Source organism: Coregonus clupeaformis, chromosome 40 (assembly GCF_020615455.1).
Source record: "Coregonus clupeaformis isolate EN_2021a chromosome 40, ASM2061545v1, whole genome shotgun sequence".
Lineage (NCBI taxonomy): Eukaryota > Metazoa > Chordata > Actinopteri > Salmoniformes > Salmonidae > Coregonus > Coregonus clupeaformis.
This window is the reverse complement of record NC_059231.1, coordinates 35,020,112-35,047,880: the sequence shown is the minus strand read 5'-3', so window position 1 is coordinate 35,047,880 and position 27,769 is coordinate 35,020,112. Positions and strand designations below refer to the sequence as shown.

General features: G+C 44.7%; 1 protein-coding gene across 2 annotated transcripts; it reads left to right on the top strand.

The window, feature by feature from the left end:
* Positions 1–599: 599 nt before the first annotated feature.
* On the top strand, positions 600–27,734 carry LOC121554975 (sodium- and chloride-dependent GABA transporter 2-like). Of its 2 annotated transcripts, XM_041868715.2 has the most exons (15): positions 600–696; positions 1,376–1,576; positions 3,233–3,367; positions 3,630–3,770; positions 3,958–4,045; positions 4,379–4,511; positions 6,374–6,508; positions 7,892–7,995; positions 8,118–8,242; positions 8,359–8,471; positions 8,704–8,841; positions 12,565–12,667; positions 14,044–14,144; positions 14,350–14,520; positions 26,875–27,734. In XM_041868715.2, exons 1-15 carry the CDS (start codon positions 690–692, stop codon positions 27,040–27,042), a joined length of 1,863 nt encoding a protein of 620 aa, XP_041724649.1. In that variant the 5' UTR covers positions 600–689; the 3' UTR covers positions 27,043–27,734. The 2 variants fall into 2 exon arrangements, with proteins under 2 accessions (XP_041724649.1, XP_041724650.1); XM_041868716.2 differs by lacking the exons at positions 14,044–14,144; positions 14,350–14,520 and having other exon boundaries at positions 26,875–27,002.
* Positions 27,735–27,769: the final 35 nt, after the last annotated feature.

Genomic DNA, 27,769 nt, shown 5'->3' with positions numbered 1-27,769 from the left:
CACAATATGAAATCAATTTTCTTGAAACAATGCAACAATACTATGAACTTGTTACAATTTCTGTTTCTGCCCTCATTCATTGTTTTGGCTTGGTGATAAGTCTAATCATGCAAATATCTAATCGCAGGATTTAAATTCACATTAGTATTCTATATGTACCTGTGAAGGGGAAAGCAGTAAAGGTGCGTTAATTGTATGTAATGTGATTGTGAACACCTCTGCTTCATTTATGTAGGGGAAACCACCAACCAGTGGAAGCAAAGCCAAGTAAAATCCAGTCCTGACCGCCGCTGCTTCCTCAGGTCCATTTGACCCACTCACCTCTTAAAGAGACAAAAGCTAACCAGCGAGAGAAACTGCAAACACGAGACAGGACATAGGTGATCGCAGTTGGACACTGGATCATTAACCAAAACAAATTGTATAATTTATCTTTGGTTGTTCATTTGTTGGCATGTCAATATTCACTAAATGGACCCGTTTGCCTTGTATATTAATATAAGTGGGAGTACCTAAGTGGGGAGGGGAGTGGTCATATGGGCAGAGAGTGGATTGGAGGCTGAGCCTAAATTTAGGATTACAACATCCCACCCCCTATTCGCCCCTCATGTTAAATACTAAAATGTGAACAGTACAGATCAATATTCACTGACAGAGAGCCAACCCTGAGACTTGAGACACCCCAACCAATGAATGGTACGTACTTGACTAATTTTTGAATTCTAAGACATTGTTGTAGAACATGGTACATCATGTCTTTCTAAGGCTTTTTGATTTTGTTTCAAATAAGTTGTAAGATGACTTCAGCTCTGGGCATATTTTAATGATGTGAGATCTAAGGTTTAGTGTGGAATCATCCTGGGCTATTTCCCCAGATTTCAATGTAAAATATTTGTAAAGAACTAATCAATTCTGTATGCATGCTGTCTGAGGGCTGTTGCCACTCCCACCCATTCATGATGCAACATGTTAATCAATTTAAGGTAGGCCTGAACTTGATTGTGTAAATCTCTGCCTGTTTTTGAGTACATTAATTAAGGTCTTCAGATGGCATTTTAAGAGAGCCACAACCTTTTTTTGAGGAGTCATTAGACAAAAGATAATATTGCGCGGTATCAATGTGCGGTATCAATGTACTTGACATGTACTTACATGTTACCCTGAAATCTAGAACCTGTTTTGCTAACTTTCCACTCCTCGGCAAACATGACATGGAGTGGAATAATAACGCGAACAGACGGGTACCCAGGCTGCTTACATGTTACTTTACTTTTAAAATAAATACATGTGTATATGCATTACGTAATGCATCACTACATGTAGCTACTTGACTTGAAAACAGCCAAACTCATTCTGTTTTTATTGCTTGAAATAGTTAAAGCAGGCCTCTCAAATGGCAAGAACAGCAGCAGGCTGAAGGACCTGGTCCCTGTCCCTCAGCCCCAGTCAGAGGAGAAGATGCAGGAGAGGGGCCAATGGAGCAACAAACTGGAGTTCATCCTGTCTGTGATGGGATCCATCATCGGCCTGGGGAACATGTGGCGCTTTCCTTACCTCTGTTACAAGAACGGAGGAGGTGAGTTCTAAAGGATGAGCCCAGAGGAGGTCACAGACATTTAATTTTGAGTCACAAAGGCAAGCATGTATTGATGTGTTTTGACAGGTCAATATTTTAAATACGGATTTGTTCTTAATTGAAAATAATAGTTTGCAAATGATTTTCTTGACTTATTCATTTTAGCTCCTAGTGGAGCAAAGAGCCTCAACTGTGCATCTCCACCGACCGATTGCAAATGGCTATTTCAATTTCAGTTTCAATTTCAGAGGCCTAGCTATAAAAACAGTGTTGGGTGTAATTGGGACTCCGGCCTATTTAGATCAGGCCATGGGTTTAGGGAAATGCTTATGTAGGTGGTGCTACATCAGACATTTCTCTCTGTGGGGTGTATGGGATCAGAGGTTAGGGGTCAGAGAATGTCACAGCTGTTGTTTCCCCTCTGTCCTAAATAGCCTGTGGTCAAGCAGTTGCCCCTGCAGCGTTTGCCATGTTCCGGAAATCCATCCATCCAAGCACTCTAAACATCTTCAGATCGGCTGACGTCAAAAGTCGACAGACTGCGTCATTAACTCAGCTTGAAAATAAAATATGTTGACATTGATTGAGATTAATCACAGACTGAAATTGTAATCATTGAAACCCTATGGATGAAACACCTTATTATAGTGTCTACAAGAGGTAATTCATTCCTTGACAATCCTAGCCTTGTGGCATGGGGCATTATCTTGCTGAAAAAATCTATTTGCAGATGGATACACTGTTGCCATGAAGGGATGCACCTAAATGGCAATGATGTTCAGATATCCTGTGGCATTTAAATGTTGCGGCACTTTTATCAAGGGACCCAATGTGTGCCATGAAAACACACCCCACACCATCAATGTTGATACGCGGCATGATGGATGCATGTACTCGTGGTTTTCTCCATACTCTAGTCCTCCCATCAGTGTGAAATGGCAGGAACGGGGATTAATCAGACCAGGCAATGCTTTTACAATTCTCCAGTATCCAGTGTTTTCGTTCTTTAGCCCACTGGAACCACAGTTTCTTGTTTTTTTGCTGAAAGAAGTGGAACTCTGTAATGTCGTCAGCTGCCATACCCCATTCGTGTCAAGGTACGATGAGTTGTGCATTCTTTTATGGGTCTTTGGGCACCACTGTTGTACTTGACTGTCAGTTGACTAACTGTAGCCCGTCTGTTACTCTGCACAATTCGTGTCAGCCTCCTTTTGTTCTCTTTCATCAATGTCCCGTTTTCGACCACTGGCCTGCCATTGGCTGGATGTCCTTTGGGTGGTGGACCATTCTTGATACACACAGGAAACCCAGCAGCGTTGCAGTTCTTGACACACTCAAACCGGGGTGCCTGGCACCTACTATCATACCCCGTTCAAAGGCACTTGAATCTTTTGTCTTGCTCATTCACCCTCTGAATGGCACACACACAATCCATGTCTCAATTGTCTTGAGGCTTAAAAATCCTTCTTTAACCTGTCTCCTCCCTTTCATCTACACTGATTTGAAATGGATTTAACAGGTGACATCAATAAGGGATCATAGCTTTTACCTGGATTCACCTGGTCAGTCTGTCATGGAAAGAGCAGGTGTTCCTAATGTTTTTTGTACACTCATTGTATATTCTTTGTATGACTCTCTCCATTTCCCGTCCCCCAGGTGCATTTCTCATCCCCTACCTGATCTTCCTGTTCACCTGTGGCATACCTGTGTTCTTCCTGGAGACTGCTCTGGGCCAGTACACCAGCGAGGGAGGCATCACCTGCTGGAGGAAGATCAGTCCACTGTTTGAGGGTAACCTGCTCTTTCTTATGGGAGTATATCTTCCTTTTAGGCATTATACTGTAAATAAAGTTATGCCATACAATAAGGGTTTGCGTCCGATCTTTTTACACTTTTTCATGTATCACTATTCTATGTACTATGCAATAAACAATATGTACTTATATTGTAATTACATAGTTACTAACATGTTTTTACCTGGTTTTAGTGACACTTACTACAAAGTGGGACTTTTGATTTACTTTCTATTCATTCCTCCCTGTCCTTGCTCCAGGTCTTGGCTATGGCACCCAGATCATCGTGGCTCTGCTGAACTCCTACTACATCGTGGTCCTGGCGTGGGGAATCTTCTACCTGTCTTTCTCCTTCTCCTGGGAACTCCCTTGGTCCTCCTGCAACAACACCTGGAATACAAGTGAGACAACAATAATAATGGAAAGGTTAACTATGTTTTAAAGTGGCTTTGCTGTATGGAGCGATATTACAAATAAAAAAAGATTTGAATTCCAATAAAATGTATGTTGGCACTCCATATTACTGCTTTAACACTAGTCGGTGATTATGGTGGTAATGATGCAAAATGTACTTTTTTTTTATCTAAGAAAATTGCGTGGAGTTTCAGAGGAGGAACTATTCTGTCAACTACACCCTGCCTGAAAACTCCACATCCCCCGTCATTGAATTCTGGGAGTAAGTATTCAAAGCAATTACATTGTTGGAAGTTACAATCTATCTGCAATATTAAAGCTGATCTACTCCAAAAAAAATTATATAATTTTTTAAAAATAAAACGCACCTCTCTTTGTTATTCAACACATCTCCATTGAAATAAGATTTTTGTCCAGGACTACGCTTAATCTGTGTCCGGGAAACCGGACCCTGAAGTCTTAAAGCTTTTATGATATTTTAACCTTATTTGGAGTAGCTGAGGGTCCTTAAAATCGGAATATCTAAACTAGAATTGTTACTGCACTTCGTCCATTGTGATTTCGTTCTGACCCCCTGTGTTATGTGTTTATTCAGGAGAAGAGCCTTGAGGCTGTCGTCCGGCATCGACCACATGGGCTCTCTGAACTGGGACCTGGCCCTCTGTCTGGCCATCGCCTGGGTCATGTGTTACTTCTGCATCTGGAAAGGGGTCAAATCCACTGGGAAGGTGGGCTTGTTTCTTTCAATTCTTCCTGTCTTCGTTTGCTTCACCAGGGTCATGTTCATTAGGCATTAACCCCTTACACTCATGTGAATTGGCCTATATTGATAGGGCTAAATTGAAATGTTTCTTACTGAAGAAATATGAAAAGTATATGCATAACCATGGTAGCAATCAAAAGGGAACAGTTTGGGGATTATGGGAAAATTATTAGACTAAAGCTGATAACAAAACAGTTAATCTGACACGAGACTGAATCCAAACATTACACTGTTGATTTTATGTGCATTTACTGTACTTTTCGCCACATTTGTTGATAACGAAATATGAAAATACTCTGGATACATACAGTAACATAAGAATATTCATGGTGATTTGGGGTAGGTGCAACAAAAAAAATACAAGGTTTTGAGTGATAGGTCTAACTGGTGTCTCCAAGTGGCCACACAACTCTCCAAAGTGTGCACAGTTCCTATGTAATTGCAATACACTTTTATGACTCAAAGAAGAGTTTTCTACTATAAGGTGCTTTTTTGAGCTCACCTTGCTGTGCCGTTGAGGAACTAGATCAAGCAGACTTGTAGTTTTCTTTGGAACTCTCGTGTGGCTCAGTTGGTAGAGCATGGCACTTGACGTTGGTGGCACCTTAATTGGGGAGGACGGGCTCGTGGTAATGGCTGGAGTGGAATCAGTGGAATGATATCAAACACATGGTTTCCATGTGTTTAATGCCATTCCATTTGCTCCGTTCTGGCCATTTATTATGAGCTGTCCTCCCCTCAGCAGCCTCCTGTGGCACCAGGGTTGTGGGTTCTATTCCCACGGGGGACCAGTACAAACAAATATGAAAATGTTTGCACTCACTACTGTAAGTCGCTCTATATAAGAGTGTCTGCTCAATGACTAAAATGTAATGTGAAATGAACACAGCCCTGCATCCCCGCCTTTTACACAATTACTGTTGTTTACGCATTCCAAAAATTGTCCATTATAAATCGCAATCTGGTCAGGTGGGCGTCATTTGAAAGAGTGTCTATTGCCAACATGGCTAGCTAAGTAACAGATCAGGGTCATGTTCATCTTACAAGGCAATTCGAAGAAGCAGATTGTAATTTTCGTGTGCATAGAATAGAATGACGAGTGCATTCAAATGCGTGTTCCCCTTCACATTTCTTCACCATGTGACAAACCAGCTCATTCTGTTCAGAACAACCCATGGTAAGACGCCATATTGTCTTGTAACTGTACATCAAGCATAGTGATCATAAACGTTAACAATGTATATTACATGGGTTTTATGATATGGAAATGTGAAGTGCACATTTGGACTAATGGGTGATTGGCTTGCTTGTATGACATCAAAGCGGTATTTATTCTAATCTCTAACGTCTCATCTTTCGAAATACGTCGAGTCCTCTTAATTTACAGCATTTCCCTCAGACAACAAAAAAAAAAATTCTCACTCAGACAACAAAAAAGTTGCAAAAGTTGCCCAACTAGTAGGAGGGATGGGGGCAACTTCTTGTCCCGCGTGGTTTTGAACCGCTTTCAGTCAAAACCAATACTGGGCTGTAAAGCGGAGACCTTGAGCTCTGACGTAATGTATAGCATGTTACTGTACAGCCACTGCGTTCCAATTTAGGCGCTTATCAGTGTCCAAATCTTCTATTTTGAACCTGTATACGGGTACGAGTGTAAAGAGTTACACAGAAGAAGCAGGGTGAAACAAAGAGGGACTACCTGGACTTGTTCAATAAGAAACACTAATTTCTTCCAATGAATAAAATAAAACGTGTTTTCCCTTAATGAACATGAGCCTGATCTGTTGGATCACCGAACTTTTCAATATGATTCCATCCAATCTATAGGTGGTGTACTTCACAGCTACCTTCCCCTACCTGATGCTGATAGTTCTGCTGATTCGAGGAGTCACTTTACCTGGAGCGGACCTAGGGATCAAGTTCTACCTATACCCTGACCTGTCAAGACTAGCAGACCCTCAGGTATGTACCACAACAACAATAATAACCCCTGGCCCATGCTGTTACATAATATAAACCCTGTTGACTGAACCACACACTCACACTCGCATCAGGTAGCTTATTGTTGTGGAAGCAATGGTATGCCTGGCTGAAATTACATTTTATACTCAGAATAGCAAACAAACAGTCTACTTTCAGCATTTTACGGTGACTTGACTATCAGAACATAATTATGTTTGGGACTGGCATGATTTCAAATAAATTCTCTGTAATAGTTATCTCAATATTACCCAAAGTCTTCCCAGACTGGGGAATTTGAAGTTCCTTAGGTGAAGGTCCTCCAGGTGTGGGTGTAGATATCCCAGGGTTCCCTGCTAGCTGGAATGCTATTTTTTGCTCAGTCCATCTGTGTTCCATGAAAAAGTCTGTAGCAGGCTGTGAGTGGTGGGGTTGCACGGAGGGGCAGGACACTGCAGTGAAGGTAAACACTGACCTCCAGGACCCTCCGGCTGCTAGACTCCCCCTCAGAGTCTCAGGGCTCAGCCCTCAACTGGCTTAGCCTGGTCTGGACCAAAGCCCGGTCTTTTCAGGTTCAGCATCAAAGTGCTGTTCTCCACATGGTGGGCTGGGAAATTTGGGAATTGGAACTCACTGGTGGGCCGCAACATGTCTGATGCCATAGATTTAGAGTTTGGCAAACTCAGTACCAAAACCAATTGTGTTTGTCTGCAGGGGGGTTTGAACCAGTGGGATTGATGGCATTGACACCACAGCTTTCGCCTGCCCTTTCTCGAAACCCACCCATCCACACCCTAGCGGGGGGCAGATATTTTGATTGCATCATCATCCCAGGGCCTTTTGTTGCCCCCAATCTCACCTCAGATCTTCAATGTCTGGTTGGTGATTGAGAGGTGGGGATCGTTAATCAATGTTTAGACCACAAGACGTTTAACTGACTGGTTGACAATTCACCTCTGCAGTGTCACTGGTCCACTGATTAGGTGAACTCATTAGGGACAGAGAGGAAGAGAAAGGAAAAACAAGCATGTGATGTGGTACTCCACATGAGGCTGCTCTTTAAGTCTCACATTCTCAAAACACACATGACTAGAGGTGTGTTTTATTTATCCACGTGCATCGTGTGTTGTACGTTTTCAAGCATTTGGGACAGATGTAAACATTTTTTAAAATAAATGTTGGCCCACAGTCAGGAAACCTGCCAAAACAAAAACAGGTGACTCTCGATTACTTTTTAAAAGGAGGTTTGTATTTATTCATGAGCTTAGGCATGATCCAATAGCATCCCTAGATGACACACCTTTGTATTTATTAGTCAATTTTCTTCTACAGTAGTTGCTTGACTGTCCTCTGTTTGTGTACCCCCCACCTCTCTCTGTATGACAGGTATGGATGGATGCAGGCACCCAGATCTTCTTCTCCTATGCCATCTGTCTAGGCTCCCTCATAGCATTGGGGAGTTACAACAAGTACAACAACAACTGCTACAAGTACGCTAAAGATGCATTAAACACACTTACCAAACATGCAATCACTCACACACACTGTTAATTAAGCTTCTGTTAATTAAACTCTCCTTAAATCTTCATATTTTTGGTGTCTTGTATTGCAGAGACTGCCTGGCCCTGTGCTTCCTGAACAGTGGGACAAGCTTTGTGGCAGGCTTTGCCATTTTCTCCATCCTGGGTTTCATGGCTTATGAACAGGATGTCCCCATCTCAGAGGTAGCAGAGTCTGGTGAGTGTGTGTGTGTGTGTGTGTGTTAACTTCAATAATTTGTTCAAATGCAAGTATAATGTTATTTCGCTTTTTATTTCGCTATTATATATGATTCCCTGTTTTCTCTTCATTAGGTCCTGGTCTGGCCTTCATTGCGTACCCTCGTGCTGTGGCTATGATGCCGTTTTCTTCACTATGGGCCATCTTCTTCTTTATCATGATCATCCTGCTAGGGTTGGACAGTCAAGTAAGGCCTCTTAAGTAATTTACAATGTTTATGAACATACTGTCAAGCAAATGGACCCGGTTAAGGATAGAATGGACCATTTCTGTACAACGGGAACTGAGAGGAGATCCGAGAGCATCACTATGTAACCAAACATTCCTAGCCTAACATGATATCAAAGATGCTCACTATTTATGTTACCAAACATGCCTATAACTGAGATTTGTTAAAATACCTCTCCCTTTCTCTCCAGTTTGTGTGTGTAGAGAGCTTGACAACGGCCATGGTGGACATGTACCCCGAGGTGTTCCGTCGTAAGAACCGCAGGGAGCTCTTTCTGGCTTTAGTGGCCTTCATCTCCTTCCTCATGGGCCTGGTCATGCTGATGGAGGTAGGCATCACATTTGGAATTAACCCTCATGGGTTAGTTAGGGGGACAAACCTGCCTGGGGACTGGGTTGGGGATAAACCCTCAAGGGCTATTTCATTGTGTTCTTTAGCTGTAATATGCAGACAGACATAAAGTCTAACTTACCAGGTGGCTGGTCGAGATCTCATTCAAAGTAAACAAAAAATATCTATATTTAGATTTGATTTATTAGCTAGGACATTTTCATTTTGTGGATAGAAACCACTTCAGAGTGGCTAACAACCTTGTTACTGTGGTTCAGGACAGCGTAACACATTCATTTATACACTACATGACCAAAAGTATGTGGACACCAGGGGCCTCCCGAGTGGTGCAACGGTCTAAGGCACTGCATCGCAGTGTTGAGGCGTCACTACTGCCTGGGGGTTCGATCCCAGGCTGTGTCACAGCCGGCCTTGACCGGATGTCCCATAGGGCGGCGCACAATTGACCCAGCGTTGTCCTGGTTAGGGGAGGGTTTGGCCAGGGGGGATTTCCTTGGCTCATTGCACTCTAATGACTCCTGTGTGGTGGGCCTGGCGCCTGCAAGCTGACTTTGATCGTCTGTTGAGCGGTGTTTCATCCGACACATTGGTGTGGCTGGCTTACGGGTTAAGCGAGCCGATGTTAAGAATCAGCGCAGCTTGGCAGGTCATGTTTCGGAGGACGCATGACTCTACCTTCGCCTCTCCCGAGCCCGTTGGGGAGTTGCAGCGTTGAGACAAGATCGTAACTACCAATTGGATATCACGAAATTGGGGAGAAAAAGGGGGTAAATAAAACAACAGAAAAGTATGTGGACACCTTCTCGTCGAACATCTCATTCCAAAATCATGGGCATTAATATGGAGTTGGTCCCCCCTTTGCTGCTATAACAGCCTCCAATCATCTGGGTAGGCTTTCCACTAGATGGTGGAACATTGCTGCGGGGACTTGCTTCCATTCAGCCACAAGAGCATTACTGAGGTCGGGCACTGATGTTGGGGGATTAGGCCTGGTTTGCCTTCGTCGTTCCAATTCATCCCAAAGGTGTTTGATGGGGTTGAGGTCAGGGCTCTGTGCAGGCCAGGCAAGTTCTTCCACACCGATCTCGACAAACCATTTCTGTATGGACCTCACTTTGTGCACAGGGGGCATTGTCATGCTGAAACAGGAAAGGGCCTTCCTCAAACTGTTGCCACAAAGTTGGAAGGCAGAATCGTCTAGAATGTCATTGTATGTTATAGTGTTAAGATTTCCCTTCACTCGAACCATGAAAAACAGCCTCAGACCATTATGCCTCCTCCACCAAACTTTACAGTTGACACTATGCATTGGGAGCAGGTAGCGTTCTCCTGGCATCGGCCAAACCCAGATTCGTCCGTCGGACTGCCAGATGGTGAAGCGTGATTCATCATTCCAGATAACTTGTTTCCACTGCTCCAGAGTCCAATGGCGGCGAGCTTTACACCACTCCAGCCGACACTTGGCATTGCGCTTGGTGAACTTAGGCTTGTGTGCGGCTGTTCAGCCATGGAAACCCATTTCATGAAGCTCCCGACAAACAGTTCTTGTGCTGACATTGTTTCCAGAGGCAGTTTGGAATTCGGTAGTGAGTGTTGCAACCGAGGACAGACGATTTTTACGCGCTACGCACTTCAGCATTCGGCAGTCCTGTTCTGTCAGCTTGTGTGGCCTACCACTTCGCAGCTGAGCCGTTATTGCTCCTAGACATTTCCACTTCACAATAACAGCACTTACAGTTGATCGGGGCATCTCTAGCAGGGCAGAAATTTGATGAACTAACTTGTTGGAAAGGTGGCATCTCATGACTGTGCCATGTTGAAAGTCACTGAGCTCTTTAGTAAGGCCATTCCACTGCCAATGTTTGTCTATGGAGATTGCATGGTCGTGTGCTTGATTTTATACACCTGTCAGCAATGGGTGTGGCTGAAATAGTCCCCTGTATCTCAGTTGGTAGAGCATGGAGCATGGCGCTTGTAACGCCAGGGTTGTGGGTTCGTTTCCCACAGGGGGCCAGTATGAAAATGTATGCACTCACTAACTGTAAGTCGCTCTGGATAAGAGCATCTGCTAAAATGTAAATTGTAAATAGCCGAATAATTTTGTATATAGAGTGTACAGTGGGGAGAAGAAGTATTTGATACACTGCCGATTTTGCAGGTTTTCCTACTTACAAAGCATGTAGAGGTCTGTAAAAATCCAGAAAATCACATTCTATGATTTTTAAGTAATTAATTAGCATTGTATTGCATGATATAAGTATTTGGTACAGAAACCTTTGTTTGCAATTACAGAGATCATACGTTTCCTGTAGGTCTTGACCAGGTTTGCACACACTGCAGCAGGGATTTTGGCCCACTCCTCCATACAGACCTTCTCCAGATCCTTCAGGTTTCGGGGCTGTGGCTGGGCAATACGGACTTTCAGCTCCCTCCAAAGATTTTATATTGGGTTCAGGTCTGGAGACTGGCTAGGCCACTCCAGGACCTTGAGATGCTTCTTACGGAGCCACTCCTTAGTTGCCCTGGCTGTGTGTTTGGGGTCGTTGTCATGCTGGAAGACCCAGCCACGACCCATCTTCAATGCTCTTACTGAGGGAAGGAGGTTGTTGGCCAAGATCTCGCGATACACGGCCCCATCCATCCTCCCCTCAATACGGTGCAGTCGTCCTGTCCCCTTTGCAGAAAAGCATCCCCAAAGAATGATGTTTCCACCTCCATGCTTCACGGTTGGGATGGTGTTCTTGGGGTTGTACTCATCCTTCTTCTTCCTCCAAACACGGCGAGTGGAGTTTAGACCAAAAGCTCAATTTTTGTCTCATCAGACCACATGACCTTCTCCCATTCCTCCTCTGGATCATCCAGATGGTCATTGGCAAACTTCAGACGGGCCTGGACATGCGCTGGCTTGAGCAGGGGGACCTTGCGTGCGCTGCAGGATTTTAATCCATGACGGCGTAGTGTGTTACTAATGGTTTTCTTTGAGACTGTGGTCCCAGCTCTCTTCAGGTCATTGACCAGGTCCTGCTGTGTAGTTCTGGGCTGATCCCTCACCTTCCTCATGATCATTGATGCCCCACGAGGTGAGATCTTGCATGGAGCCCCAGACCGAGGGTGATTGACCGTCATCTTGAACTTCTTCCATTTTCTAATAATTGCGCCAACAGTTGTTGCCTTCTCACCAAGCTGCTTGCCTATTGTCCTTTAGCCCATCCCAGCCTTGTGCAGGTCTACAATTTTATCCCTGATGTCCTTACACAGCTCTCTGGTCTTGGCCATTGTGGAGAGGTTGGAGTCTGTTTGATTGAATGTTTGGACAGGTGTCTTTTATACAGGTAACGAGTTCAAACAGGTGCAGTTAATACAGGTAATGAGTGGAGAACAGGAGGGCTTCTTAAAGAAAAACTAACAGGTCTGTGAGAGCCGGAAATCTTACTGGTTGGTAGGTGATCAAATACTTATGTCATGCAATAAAATGCAAATGAATTACTTAAAAATCATACATTGTGATTTTCTGGATTTTAGTTTTAGATTCCGTCTCTCACAGTTAGTGTACCTATGATAAAAATTACAGACCTCTACATGCTTTGTAAGTAGGAAAACCTGAAATCGGCAGTGTATCAAATACTTGTTCTCCCCACTGTATGTATGCCAGGTGGGTTGTCACTGCAGGCTTTTGAGTTGTTTTCTTGTCTCTCTTCAGGGTGGGATGTATGTGTTCCAGCTGATGGACTACTATGCTGCTAGTGGCATGTGTCTTCTCTTCATGGCCATCTTTGAGACGGTCTCCATCGCATGGGTCTATGGTAAGTTAGAATCCAATAAAATAATAACCTGATGGAACCTTCAAAAGATCTTTACACCATATCAATCCCCCAAAGACAGAACTGTCATTGGTTTAATCTGGAGTTTATGCCAGAGTACAGTGCATTCGGAAAGTATTCAGACCACTTCACCTTTTCCACAAAAACTGTTTTTTTGAAATGTTTGTTAATTTATAAAAAATAAAATAAATAAATACCTTATTTACATAAGTATTCAGACCCTTTGCTATGAGACTAGAAATTGAGCTCAGGTGCATCCTGTTTCCATTGATAATCCTTGAGATGTTTCTGCAACTTGATTGGAGTCCACCTGTGGTAAATTCAATTGAGTGGGCATGATTTGGAAAGGCACACACCTGTCTATATACAGTCCCACAGTTGACAGTGTATGTAAGAACAAAAACCAAGCCATGAGGTCGAAGGAATTGTCCGTAGAGCTCCGAGACAGGATTGTGTCGGAGCACAGATCTGGGGAAGGGTACCAAAAAATATCTGCAGCGTCACGTCTGGAGGAAAACTGGCACCATCCCTACGGTGAAGCATGGTGGTGGCAGCATCATGCTGTGGAGATGTTTTTCAGCGGCAGGGACTGGAAGACCAGTCAGGATCGAAGGAAAGATGAACGGAGCAAAGTACAGAGAGATCCTTGATGAAAACCTGCTCCAGGAAAACCTGCTCAGGACCTCAGACTGGGGCGAAGGTTCACTTTCCAACAGGAAAACAACCCTAAGCACACAGCCAAGACAATGCAGGAGTGGCTTCGGGACAAGTCTCTGAATGTCTGTGAGTGGCCCAGTCAGAGCCCGGACTTGAATCCGATCTAACATCACTGGAGAGACCTGAAAATAGCTGTGCAGCGACGCTCCCCATCCAACCTGACAGAGCTTGAGAGGATCTGCAGAGAAGAATGGGAGAAACTCCCCAAATACAGGTATGCCAAGCTTGTAGCATCATACCCAAGAAGACCAGAGGCTGTAATAGCTGGCAAAGGTGCTTCAACAAAGTACTGAGTAAAGGGCCTGAATACTTATGTAAATGTGATATTTATGTTTTTTTATTTTATAATTTACAAAACATTTGACAAACCTGTTTTTGCTTTGTCATTATAGGGTATTGTGTGTAGATTGATGAGAGAGAGAGAAAAAAAGTGTAATCCATTTTAGAAGAAGGCTGTAACGTAACAAAATGTGAAAGTCAAGGGGTCTGAATACTTTCCAAATGCGCTGTATATTCCTGACCTTTGATAGTACTGTTCAGAGACTGCTTCATAGTCCCAATTGTTGACATTTATGTCCACAGCTCTTGTTATGACCAAACCCAGCATGGTTAGCCTGTCTCTCTGTTGTATGTTGTTCCAGGTGTCGACCGCTTCTATGATAACATTGAAGACATGATTGGCTACCGTCCAGGACCTTACATTAAATACTGCTGGCTGTATGTCACCCCAGCCACATGCATTGTGAGTGACCTACAAACCCATTTAAACTCTCGTATACAGTATAAAATGCAATTCGTTAGGGAAAATATTTGTTTCCTGACCAGGAAAAATCTGTGCCCTAGACAGATCACATGATCTGGAAAAACTCCAGTTACAGTTGTAAACATTGACGGCCCCAGTCAAGGCCCACTGCTAAATTGACTGCAAATACTTTTGTTTTCTCTAGGCCACCTTTGCATTCTCCCTCATCAAGTACACCCCTCTGAAGTACAACAATGAGTATGTGTACCCCTGGTGGGGCTATGTGATAGGCTGGCTCCTGGCTCTTGCCTCCATGGTCTGCATCCCTCTCTGGATTATCTACAAACTCGCCACCACAGAAGGAACACTCAGAGAGGTGAATTTAGGTTCCTTTGCTTACTGAACATTTCCTCTTGATACAACTACCAATTGGATATCACGAAATTGGGGAGAAAAGGGGGGTACAAAAATAAAATTAAAAAAGTATGTGGACACCTGCTCGTCGAACATCTCATTCCAGAATCATGGGCATTAATATGGAGTTGGTCCCCCCTTTGCTGCTTTAACAGCCTCCACTATTCTGGGAAGGCTTTCCAATAGACGTTGGAACATTGCTGCGGGTACTTGCTTCCATTCAGCCACAAGAGCATTAGTGAGATTGGGCAATTAGGCCTGGCTCCCAGTTGGCGTTCCAATTCATTCCAAAGGTGTTCGATGGGGTTGAGGTCAGGGCTCTGTGCAGGCCAGTCAAGTTCTTCCACACAGATCTCGACAAACCATTTCTGTATGGACCTTGTTTTGTGCGTGGGGGCATTGTATAGCACTTTCTGTATAGCACTTTGTGGGGCTTTATAAATACATTTGATTGATTGTCTTGCTGAAACAGGAAAGGGCCTTCCCCAAACTGTTGCCACAAAGTTGGAAGCACAGAATGTATGCTGTAGTGTGAAGATTTCCCTTCACTGGAAATAAGGGGCCTAGCCCGAACCATGAAAAACAGCACCAGACCATTATTCCTCCTCCACCAAACTTTACAGTTGGCACTATACATTGGGGCAGGTAGCGTTCTCCTGGCATCCGCCAAACCCAGATTCGTCCGTCGGACTGCCAGATGATGAAGCATGATTCATCCCTCCAGAGAACGCATTTCCACTGCTCCAGAGTCCAATGGCGGTGAGCTTTACACCACTCCAGCCGATGCTTGTGTGCGGCTGCTCTGCCATAGAAACCATTTCATGAAGCTGCTAACAAACAGTTCTTGTGCTGACGTTGCTTCCAGAGGCAGTTTGGAACTCGGTAGTGAGTGTTGCAACCGAGGACAGACGCTTCAGCACTCGGCGGTCCCGTTCTGTGAGCTTGTGTTGCCTACCACTTCGCGGCTGAGCCGTTGTTGCTCCAGCGCGTACAGTTGACCGGGGCAGCTCGAACTGACTTGGTGCCACGCTGAAAGTCGTGGAGCTCTTCAGTAATGCCATTCTACTGGCAATGTTTGTGTATGGAGATTGCATGGGTGTGGCTGAAATAGCTGAATCCAATAATTTGAAGTGGTGTCCACATACTTTTGTGTGTGTGTGTATGTATGTATGTATGTACAGTGGGGAGAACAAGTATTTGATACACTGCCGATTTTGCAGGTTTTCCTACTTACAAAGCATGTAGAGGTCTGTAATTTTTATCATAGGTACACTTCAACTGTGAGAGACGGAATCTAAAACAAAAATCCAGAAAATCACATTGTATGATTTTAAAGTAATTAATTAGCATTTTATTGCATGACATAAGTATTTGATACATCAGAAAAGCAGAACTTAATATTTGGTACAGAAACCTTTGTTTGCAATTACAGAGATCATACGTTTCCTGTAGGTCTTGACCAGGTTTGCACACACTGCAGCAGGGATTTTGGCCCACTCCTCCATACAGACCTTCTCCAGATCCTTCAGGTTTCGGGGCTGTGGCTGGGCAATACGGACTTTCAGCTCCCTCCAAAGATTTTATATTGGGTTCAGGTCTGGAGACTGGCTAGGCCACTCCAGGACCTTGAGATGCTTCTTACGGAGCCACTCCTTAGTTGCCCTGGCTGTGTGTTTGGGGTCGTTGTCATGCTGGAAGACCCAGCCACGACCCATCTTCAATGCTCTTACTGAGGGAAGGAGGTTGTTGGCCAAGATCTCGCGATACATGGCCCCATCCATCCTCCCCTCAATACGGTGCAGTCGTCCTGTCCCCTTTGCAGAAATGCATCCCCAAAGAATGATGTTTCCACCTCCATGCTTCACGGTTGGGATGGTGTTCTTGGGGTTGTACTCATCCTTCTTCTTCCTCCAAACACGGCGAGTGGAGTTTAGACCAAAAAGCTCAATTTTTGTCTCATCAGACCACATGACCTTCTCCCATTCCTCCTCTGGATCATCCAGATGGTCATTGGCAAACTTCAGATGGGCCTGGACATGCGCTGGCTTGAGCAGGGGGACCTTGCGTGCGCTGCAGGATTTTAATCCATGACGGTGTAGTGTGTTACTAATGGTTTTCTTTGAGACTGTGGTCCCAGCTCTCTTCAGGTCATTGACCAGGTCCTGCCGTGTAGTTCTGTGCTGATCCCTCACCTTCCTCATGATCATTGATGCCCCACGAGGTGAGATCTTGCATGGAGCCCCAGACCGAGGGCGATTGACCGTCATCTTGAACTTCTTCCATTTTCTAATAATTGTGCCAACAGTTGTTGCCTTCTCACCAAGCTGCTTGCCTATTGTTCTGTAGCCCATCCCAGCCTTGTGCAGGTCTACAATTTTCTTACTGGTTGGTAGGTGATCAAATACTTATGTCATGCAATAAAATGCAAATTAATTACTTAAAAATCATACAATGTGGTTTTCTGGATTTTTGTTTTAGATTCCGTCTCTCACAGTTGAAGTGTACCTATGATAAAAATTACAGACCTCTACATGCTTTGTAAGTAGGAAAACCTGCAAAATCGGCAGTGTATCAAATACTTGTTCTCCCCACTGTATGTGTGTGTGTGTGTATATATTAGTGTAGGTTTTGAGAGCAATGGAGGGGAATGAAAACAAAAATGTATGCACTCTGGATAAGAGCGTCTGCTAAATGACACATTTTTTTTTTTAAATGAATGATGTGTGACAGAATATAGTAACATTAGAGAAGTATTGTAGACCAAAAGCCCATTTTTTCTGTTAACTGAATCTGAAATCATTGGTTTTATGAATGTTTGGTTGGATGCGTTACTGTATGTGAATAATTTCTGCTTTTTGTAAATTAGACACCAATATAAAACACATTATTAATAATAGTTATCTTTCAATTATTCGTTTCGACATCTCACTGTGGGATTCACCAGAATATCCTAAGTAGCTCGAAGACAGACAGGTCGAGTGGCGAATTAGGGAGTCCCTCCACTCATACTATAGAGCCACTCGCCCGACTTGATCTGTTTTCCTGTTTAACTGATCACAGTTGTGCTGTTAACGTTACCAGTGTTGCCAACTTAGCGACTTTGTCGCTATATTTAGCGAGTATTCAGACCCCTCTAGCGACACATTTTCAAAAAAGCGACTAGTGACAAATCTAGCGACTTTTTATGGTGTTATTGATGACTTTTGGAGACTGACGTGAAAGCATATATCGTTCTTACTCTTCTCAACGAGCAGCGGGTGCTGCCGTGGGCCCCACCCGGGCCCCACCCCCGTCCCAAAGCACTCACAGGCGGCCCAGTCCTCGCGCAGCAGTCCCTCCCAGCTGCTGTCAGAGCAGGAGATGTTCACCCCTCCGCGTCCAGACTGCAAATGAATTGCGCATGCGGGAAGCCGCCGCTGTCTGTTCCTGCCCTGGCTTACAATCAGGGCGGGATATAAATGTAGGGTGTTTTTTACTCACCTTTTGTCTCTACCACAACGTTATTCCTCTCTCCTACAGCGTCCATCACAATTACATGCACATGGCCAATTATGCAAATTAGGTGATGACGTCATTTAGTGACTTCTAGCAACTTTTAGGACAGCCAATAGCTACTTTCCATACTGAGGAGTTGGCAACACTGAAGGTTACATCGCAGAGCGCAGGGTTAACAGCTCTCGTCTTTTGTGTTGGGTGACTACCAAAAGGAACATTTTCAAATTTCGGGTAAGAATTTGCTTCACTGATTTTCTTCCTTCGTCTCCAGTTGTAGCTAGCGTCACAAGGCTAGCTGTGGAGACTTAGCTAGCTTAGTTTCCAGATTAGCTATACTACTGACTAGCTTTTCTGCATCGAAGGGTAGAATTTCTAGTTCGCGCTGTCGTTTAATTCAACCCTCCACCGGCGTTGACTAGATTGCTTATTGGTCGAGAGCCATGCTTTTGTTCGTCGCAAGACCACACAGTGCTAGCTTCCTTTGGCTAACTTTGTGCTAACTAGCTAGGCAACTAGCCCATGTAGCGAATTCTAGCTGCGTTCACATTGTTATAGGATCAGCTTCTCTGGCTAGCACTATGCTAACTAACTAGGCTACTAGCCCAAGTGGCGAACGTTGGTTACATATTACTTTGTTCTCCCCAGGGGGTACCAAGCAAGGCCCCAGCACCAGCACACCTGTGCCTATGGAGGGTGTACATTTCGGGCAAGGACATACACTCCCTGTGTGTCGTCTGCCTGGCTATTGTTAAATTGCATCAATTCAAATCTGGTATAGGAACAAAAAGAGGTCAATACACGTCTTCTAAAATAGACTAGTATTTTAATTAATGCAAACACTTGAATGGTAAATATGATGTTCGTATATACGGGCCCACTGAAACACCACGCAGGGCAGACAGAGAACTGAGCTATTGTTATAAGTTCTTATTTAAATACTCTGACAGAGATAGTTCCCGCTCCCTGCTGGGCCTGTCAGAATAGAGGCTGGGTGTGGTTTAAACTTACCCAACCTATCGTTGGCGCTCAGGCTGGTCCCAGCCCCTTGGCGCTTCACTGTTGCCAGGTGTTAGTTGTTTCTGTTGCAGTACACATGTCCTTGAGCGGTTTAACAAAGAGGCATTGTTTGTGTGTGAGACACAAGTCTATCTCAGCCTACCCCCTAACGGTTCCTCACATTAATCACAGCTTGTTATGTTAAACAATCTATATCAGTACAGCACAAACCTATTATGTTTAATCATTAATGTATTCTTTCTAAGCTAGGCATCACATCTAGTTGTAAGAAAATAGATCCCCACAGTATCGAACACGCGGAAGCTGCGTTCGACAACCCCCGGCCAAGCATCCATTGTGGAGTTATGCGGTTAACACACTCAGCCGGAGAATGCGCAAAGCAGCCCAACGTGGTTCGTCTCCCACTCTTAACTCGAGCGGGGAGACTGCCTCGCAGACCCAGCCCTCATGGGCCGACGTCATGGATGGCTTCCCCGACGATTGCGAGGGTATGACCGACCTCCTCCAGGCAGCTGAGGAGGAAGAGGATGAGGAGAAGCAAGCCGCTCGGCCCTCTTTCGCCCTTAGCAGGGCATCAATGGCGGATGATATTCATTCATTTACGTCTGCAAACGGGCAGTATTGAGTTGGCCGAACCCGTGGGGGGTAACTCTCCTCTCGCACCATCCCAGGCAAACAACTTCTCCCAGCTATCTCAGTTTGTGTGGCGGAAGCCAAATGCAATTGGAATAAACCTTTGTCTGGCAAGGTTCAAAGCTGACTTTATGTCAACATGAATGTCGAGGACATGGTGGAGCTGGCCCTTGACTGGTGGTCGAGCCATCACTGGCCAACCTCCTCCATCCCAGTGCCTTGTTAATGACGGGCACTTCTCTCCCTGGTAAGACAGACCGCTTCTCCGCATCTATCTAGCAAAAGGTCTATGTGTCTTCCACATGTTCTGTATGGGTGTTGAATGTTACATTCCTACTACTGGCTTACCAGGCCAATTTGATGTTGGAGATGCACAATCTCATATTGATTGGCAAGCCTAACCCAGACCTTTGGGATGAGATCTGTGTTGTCACAGATCTCAACCTCCGAGCCTTCAGGGGTGCCGTTCAAGGCTGCAGCCGTGCCATAAGCATTGCAGTGGTAAGGGAGAGAGCTTTGTGGCTCAACCTGTCCAGCCTGTTGGACAGGGAGAAAGCAGATTTCCTTTACGCTCATGTTGAGCAGATGGAACTGTTTGGGCCGGCTCTGACCTCCATGCGGCAGAAGTGCGAACTTCGAAAGAAGGAGGGCAAAGCCTTCAACTTCTGTCTGCCCGTAGACCCGGGAATCGTGGCTACCGGCCTACCCCTACACAAGCCAAGGCTTCGTTGCAGGGAAAGGGCAATTCTCTGGCACCAGGGCTTTCCGCGGGAAGCCCCCAGCAATGCAGCGGGCATCGACCCAACAGTTTGAATTCCCTAACGGGCCAACAGTGGGGAAAACAGTCCTTTGTTGCAGCTGCAGCGAGGTCTTTCTGTGTGGAAGAAGGGGTGCCCGACCTAGGGGTACGCCCCCTGCGGCAGAGAGGGGCAGCCAAAATTGTATCGTTGAGAGGGATGAGGCAAAAGAAATGGCAATTAAGTCTGGCTGCGCAACAGATTTGGCAATCATACTGCAAATTGAGAAATCATGTGATCATGGGTCTGACAACTTGGATGGAAAACTACTGAGGATAATAGCGGACGATTTTGCCACTCCTATTTGCCATATCTACAATTTAAGCCTACTAGAAAGTGTGTGCCCTCTGGCCTGGAGGGAAGCAAAAGTCATTCCGCTACCTAAGACTAGTAAAGCCCCCTTTACTGGCTCAAATAGCCGACCAATCAGCCTGTTACCAACCCGTGGTAAAGTTTTGGGGAAAATTGTGTTTGACCAGATACAATGCTAATTTACAGTAAACAAATTGACAACAGATTTTCAGCACGCTTACAGGGAAGGACATTCAACAAGCACAGCACTTATACAAATGACTGATGTTTGGCTGAGAGAAATTGATGATAACAAGAACAGTGCGGCTTTTGACTTTATCAATCATAGTATGCTAGTGGAAAAAACGTGTGTTATGGCTTTACACCCCCTGCTATATTGTGGATAAAGAGTTACCTGTCTAACAGAACACAGAGGGTGTTCTTTAATGGAAGCTTCTCCAACATAATGCAGGTAGAATCAGGAATTCCCCAGGGCAGCTGTCTAGGCCCCTTATTTTTTCAATCTTTACTAACGACATGCTTGTGTGTATGTACGTGGATGACTCGACTATACACGTCAGCTACTACAGCAACTGAAATGACTGCAACACTTAACAAAGAGCTGCAGTTAGATTCAGAATGGGTGAATAAATTAGTTCTAAATATTTCAAAAACCAAAAGCATTGTATTTGGGACAAATCATTCACTAAACCCTAAACCTCAACTAAATCTTGTAATAAATAATGTGGAAATTGAGCAAGTTGAGGTGACTAAACTGCTTGGAGTAACCTTGGATTGTAAACTGTCATGGTCAAAACATATTGATACAACAGTAGCTAAGATGGGGAGAAGTCTGTCCATAATAAAGCGCTGCTCTGCCTTCTTAACAGCACTATCAACAAGGCAGGTCCTACAGGCTCTAGTTTTGACACACCTGGAGTACTGTTCAGTCGTGTGGTCAGGTGCCACAAAGAGGGACTTAGGAAAATTGCAGTTGGCTCAGAACAGGGCAGTACGGCTGGCCCTTGGATGTACACAGAGCGCAAACATTAATAATATGCATGTCAATCTCTCCTGGCTCAAAGTAGAGGAGAGATTTACTTCATCACTACTTGTATTTGTGAGAGGTATTGACATGTTGAAAGCACCGAGCTGTCTGTTTAAATTACTATCACACAGCTCAGACACCCATGCATACCCCACAAGACATGCCACCAGAGGTCTCTTCACAGTCCCCAAGTCTAGACAGACTATGGGAGGCACACTGTACTACATAGAGCCATGACTACATGGAACTCTATTCCACATCAGGTAACTGATGCAAGCAGTAGAATCAGATTTTAAAAACAGATACAAATACAACTTATGGAACAGGGGGGACTGTGAAGCACCACAAACATAGGCACGAATACATGCATACACACATGATAACATGGATTTTGTGTTGTAGATATGTGGTAGAGGACACACACTTAGTATGTTGTGAATTTTGTAATGTACAGTGGGGAAAAAAAGTATTTAGTCAGCCACCAATTGTGCAAGTTCTCCCACTTAAAAAGATGAGAGAGCCTGTAATTTTCATCATAGGTACACGTCAACTATGACAGACAAAATGAGAAAAAAAAATCCAGAAAATCCCATTGTAGGATTATTAATGAATTTATTTGCAAATTATGGTGGAAAATAAGTATTTGGTCAATAACAAAAGTTTCTTAATACTTTGTTATATCCCCTTTGTTGGCAATGACACAGGTCAAACGTTTTCTGTAAGTCTTCACAAGGTTTTCACACACTGTTAATGGTATTTTGGCCCATTCCTCCATGCAGATCTCCTCTAGAGCAGTGATGTTTTGGGGCTGTCGCTGGGCAACACGGACTTTCAACTCCCTCCAAAGATTTTCTATGGGGTTGAGATCTGGAGACTGGCTAGGCCACTCCAGGACCTTGAAATGCTTCTTACGAAGCCACTCCTTCGTTGCCCGGGCAGTGTGTTTGGGATCATTGTCATGCTGAAAGACCCAGCCACGTTTCATCTTCAATGCCCTTGCTGATGGAAGGAGGTTTTCACTCAAAATCTCACGATACATGGCCCCATTCATTCTTTCCTTTACACGGATCAGTCGTCCTGGTCCCTTTGCAGAAAAACAGCCCCAAAGCATGATGTTTCCACCCCCATGCTTCACAGTAGGTATGGTGTTATTTGGATGCAACTCAGCATTCTTTGTCCTCCAAACACGACGAGTTGAGTTTTTATCAAAAAGTTATATTTTGGTTTCATCTGACCATATGACATTCTCCCAATCCTCTTCTGGATCATCCAAATGCACTCTAGCAAACTTCAGACGGGCCTGGACATGTACTGGCTTAAGCAGGGGGACACGTCTTCACTGCAGGATTTGAGTCCCTGGCGGCGTAGTGTGTTACTGATGGTAGGCTTTATTACTTTGGTACCAGCTCTCTGCAGGTCATTCACTAAGTCCCCCCGTGTGGTTCTGGGATATTTGCTCACTGTTCTTGTGATCATTTTGACCCCACGGGGTGAGATCTTGCGTGGAGCCCCAGATCGAGGGAGATTATCAGTGGTCTTGTATGTCTTCCATTTCCTAATAATTGCTCCCACAGTTGATTTATTCAAACCAAGCTGCTTACCTATTGCAGATTCAGTCTTCCCAGCCTGGTGCAGGTCTACAATTTTGTTTCTGGTGTCCTTTGACAGCTCTTTGGTCTTGGCCATAGTGGAGTTTGGAGTGTGACTGTTTGAGGTTGTGGACAGGTGTCTTTTATACTGATAACAAGTTCAAACAGGTGCCATTAATATAGGGAACGAGTGGAGGACAGAGGAGCCTCTTAAAGAAGAAGTTACAGGTCTTTGAGAGCCAGAAATCTTGCTTGTTTGTTGGTGACCAAATACTTATTTTCCACCATAATTTGCAAATAAATTCGTAAAAAATCCTACAATGTGATTTTCTGGATTTTATTTTCTCAATTTCTCTGTCATAGTTGACGTGTACCTATGATGAAAATTACAGGCCTCTCTCATCTTTTTAAGTGGGAGAACTTGCACAATTGGTCGCTGACTAAATACTTTTTTTCCCCACTGTATAACTGCCTTCATTTTGCCGGACCCCAGCTAATGGGGATCCGTAATAAATACAAATACAAACAGTTCACTCTGTGTTCTGGCCTGCCTCTTCTCGTGTAGAGCACAGAGGGGGAGAGGCACATCTGTGCTCCTAAAACCCTTCCCTTTGTGCAGCAACTGTTGAATGTTTTTTCTCTCAAGGAAGACGTAGGGAATCCACTCTACCCCAGAGTGCCTTCCATGCCACGGCTCTCCCCTTGGCTCTAGTTCAAGCAGCCGGGACAGGAAAACTAATTGTCAGTAACCACCAAGCACTGTCCCCATGTTCCAGTGTGTCAACACTGGCCTTTTCAATTCAAAAAGTTTCTGATGTATCCAGGCATCATGCCAAGGACACGAAAATGACTCTACATCGCCACCAGAGGGAATGCTGGACTGGCACCACTGGTGAGCGAGAGTCTATTGACCTGTGGGGGACTCGCCAGCAGAGCAGGGAACTGGCGCCCATGAGCAGTCCAGCCCTGGATCCGGTCCACAGTGACGAAGGGGTACAGACTGCAGTTTGCTCTGAGACCACCCATTTCCAATGGAATTTTGGAATCAGTAGCGACTGGTGACTTTGCACGCATACTAGAGCAGGAAGTCTTCTCTCTATTAAGCAAATGGGCTGTCAAGGCGATACCAGCGGCAGAGAGCCACCTCAGTTTTTACGCCGGGTCCTTCCTGGTTCCTGAAAAAGGAGGGGTTTGCCACATTTTAGACTTAGTGTCCTCAACAGCTATCTGACGAAGTTCATGTTCCGTATGCTTATGTTAAATTTTACATTTTAGTCATTTAGCAGACGCTCTTATCCAGAGCGACTTACAGTTAGTGAGTGCATACATTTTTTTCATGAGCTGTCTCATCAAGGCGACTGGTTCACCTCAGTCGACCTGCAGGATGCTTATTTTCACATACAGTAAGAATCCTGCCTGCACAGAACAGACAATATGACTGTAGTGTCGTATATCAACCACCAGGGTGGCACTCGCTCCATGTGCTTACACAGAATATTCGTCTGGATTATTCTGTGGAGCAGAGCACACCTACTGTCCCTACGCACGACTCATGTCCCGGGCGTACTGAATGTAGAAGCGGACTTATTGTCCAGAGGGAATCCCCATCTAAGGGAGACTCTTTCCCCAAGTGGTGACAGATCTGGGCAAGATACGGTCAAGCGTCCATGGATCTCTTTGTGTTGCAAGAACACACGCCCTGCAGGAGACACAGTGGGTGTTGCTTTACACTTTTCCTCCCCTCAGCCTCATACTCCCCACTCTGGCCAGAGTGAGGGAAGAAGGATTATCCCTCATCTTGGTAGCCCCGCGATGGCAAGGCAAGCTCTGGATAGCAGAGATCACTCTCCTGCTATACAACAAGCCTTGTCAACTCTTGTTACGCAGGGACCTGCTGACCCAAGCGAACAGAAGATTTTTCACCCTCACTCAGAAGCCATGGCCCTCTGGGCCTGGTCCATGAGAAGTTAAATCTGGATGCGGCAGTCTTGCCTCGTCATTGAGAAGATCCAGAGTGCTAGGGCCCCTTCTACATGCCCACTGTATGGAAATAAGTGGTTGGTTTTTGAGAAGTGGTGTGACCAAAAACAGATAATTCCTTACCAATGCTCTGTATCCAAGGTTTTATGCTTCTTGCAGGACCTTTTGGACAGAGGGAAGGCTTTCACCACTGTTAAGGTCTATCTAGACACTATCTCGGCCTGTCATATAGGCTTCCACAAAAACACGGTAGGAAAACATCCCCTGTCATGTTGTTTCATGAAGGGAGCCTGTTGCTTACGTCCTGTTCCCAAGCCTCGTCATGGAATTTGTCTATTGTGCTTGAGGCTGTTTCACAGCAGCCTTTTGAGCCGCTGGAAAGCGTGGAGATTAAATATCTTCCCTTTAAGACCGCTTTACTGGTTGCCCTTATGTCCGCAAAAGCGAGTGAGTGAGCTACATGAACTGTTAGTTTACAATTCGTTCCTGCAGTTTGCCCGGGGCTTTTCCAGGGTCACCTTGTTGCCCAAACCCGCTTTTATGCCCAAGGTTGGCAACAATTACAATTGTTTCGCCTTGGAGCTTGTGCCTTTCCACCCTCCTTTTTATGGAAGAGGAGCGGCTACACTGTTTCTGTCCAGTATGCGTGTTGCGCATATACTTGGATAGGACGAGAGCTTAGCGCAAGAGCGACCAACTCTTTGTGTCTTGGGCGCCTCCCTGCATGGTGAGGCCCCTCTCATCAACGGTTGTCTCATTGGATTGTGGGTGCTATTATATTGGCCTATAATAGCAAGGGGTTACAGCCTCTGGAGGGCCTAATGGCTCACACCACCAGAGGTATGGTCACCTCTTGGGCACTGTTCAAGGGAATCTCCTTGCAGGAGATTTGCGATGTGGCTTGTTGGGCATCCCCTCATACTTTTGAGGTTCTACCGACTAGACGTCACTGCGCCTTCATTAGCGCATACTGTCCACGGTGTCGGGGCCTCTGAGGGTTGATGTTGAGACTGCCTGGCTTCAGAGAGCATGTGCGATACAGAAGCTGGACATATCCCACAGTGAGATGTCGACTCAAATAATTTAAAGAGAGCTTAAGGTTACTTGTGTAACCCCAGTTCTCTAATATTATGAGTGTGACATCTCACCACATTCCCCTACTCGCAAGCGTGTGAGGAAGTTTGTCACGTTCGAGAGTGATCAGAGGGCAGCGGAGTGACTCTTTATTATGAGGGAAGGGGCTCACTCAATCGCCACGCTACCTGTCTGTGTACAACTTATTCTGGAGTAGTTAGATGTCTCACCCATATTATCAGAAAACTGGGGTTAAGCAAGTAACCTTATGTTTCTCAGTCCAGTGTTTTTATGACCATTGTTTCATTCCACTATGATACACAACATTACTAACATTATCTCAATCTACTCAGTCCGTAATGCTTTATTCATTTTTCTCATTTTCTCTGCAGCGCATTCACATCCTCCTCCAGCCCTCTAACGACCTACCCAAAACCAAGAGAGAACAGGAGAGGATGCTGGCCACCTTCGCCCCCAAGGGCGAGGGAGGCATGGAGCCAGTAGGGGTACCAAACAAAGATGGCTACCTCCCAGTGGGGGTGAAGGACTCAAACTGCTAAGAAGACCCCAGTGACAGTTGGAGTGACTCTTTCAGTCAATTAAGTCATTTTGGGAAATTAACTGAAATTCCAATTAAAGAGAAAGTGCATCAGGCAGCCAGATAAGCAATGAGAGAGAGGAACAATCGTGCACTCTTGCATCCCATAAGCTCTCTTTTACGGAACCAATGGGCTTTCAGGTAGAAAACAAGATGACTGTGTTCAATTACAAAAGCTTATTTCTCATTGTTCAATGGACACTGATCTACACGTGTATAATATTGTCTGTCTATGGGAGATTGTTGTTAGGCCTACTGTATTGTATTCCATATTGTATTAAAGGAATCATCCCACTGGGCACAGATGTCAATTCAACGTCTTCCATGTTGGTTCAACGTTATTTCATTGAAGTTACGTGGAAACAACATGGAAGACGTTGAATTGACATCTGTGCCCAGTGGGATGGTAAAGAAAAAGAAGCTGTACATTACAAATGAGATGAATAACCGTTGACATTGTTAGAATGTGGATCATTGTTAAACGAGAATGTATTGTATCACCTTTGTTAATTTAACAAGAGCTAACAACCGTTGAACTAATAGAAAATGTGTACAATATTTTAATGATTTGATTTTTTGTGTAACATGACTACAAAAGACTGTACAAAGTAAATATAAATGTATGTTTTGAAATAAACAATGTGGCATATATTATATCAGTGTATTGTATGCTATTATTATGATCCTTA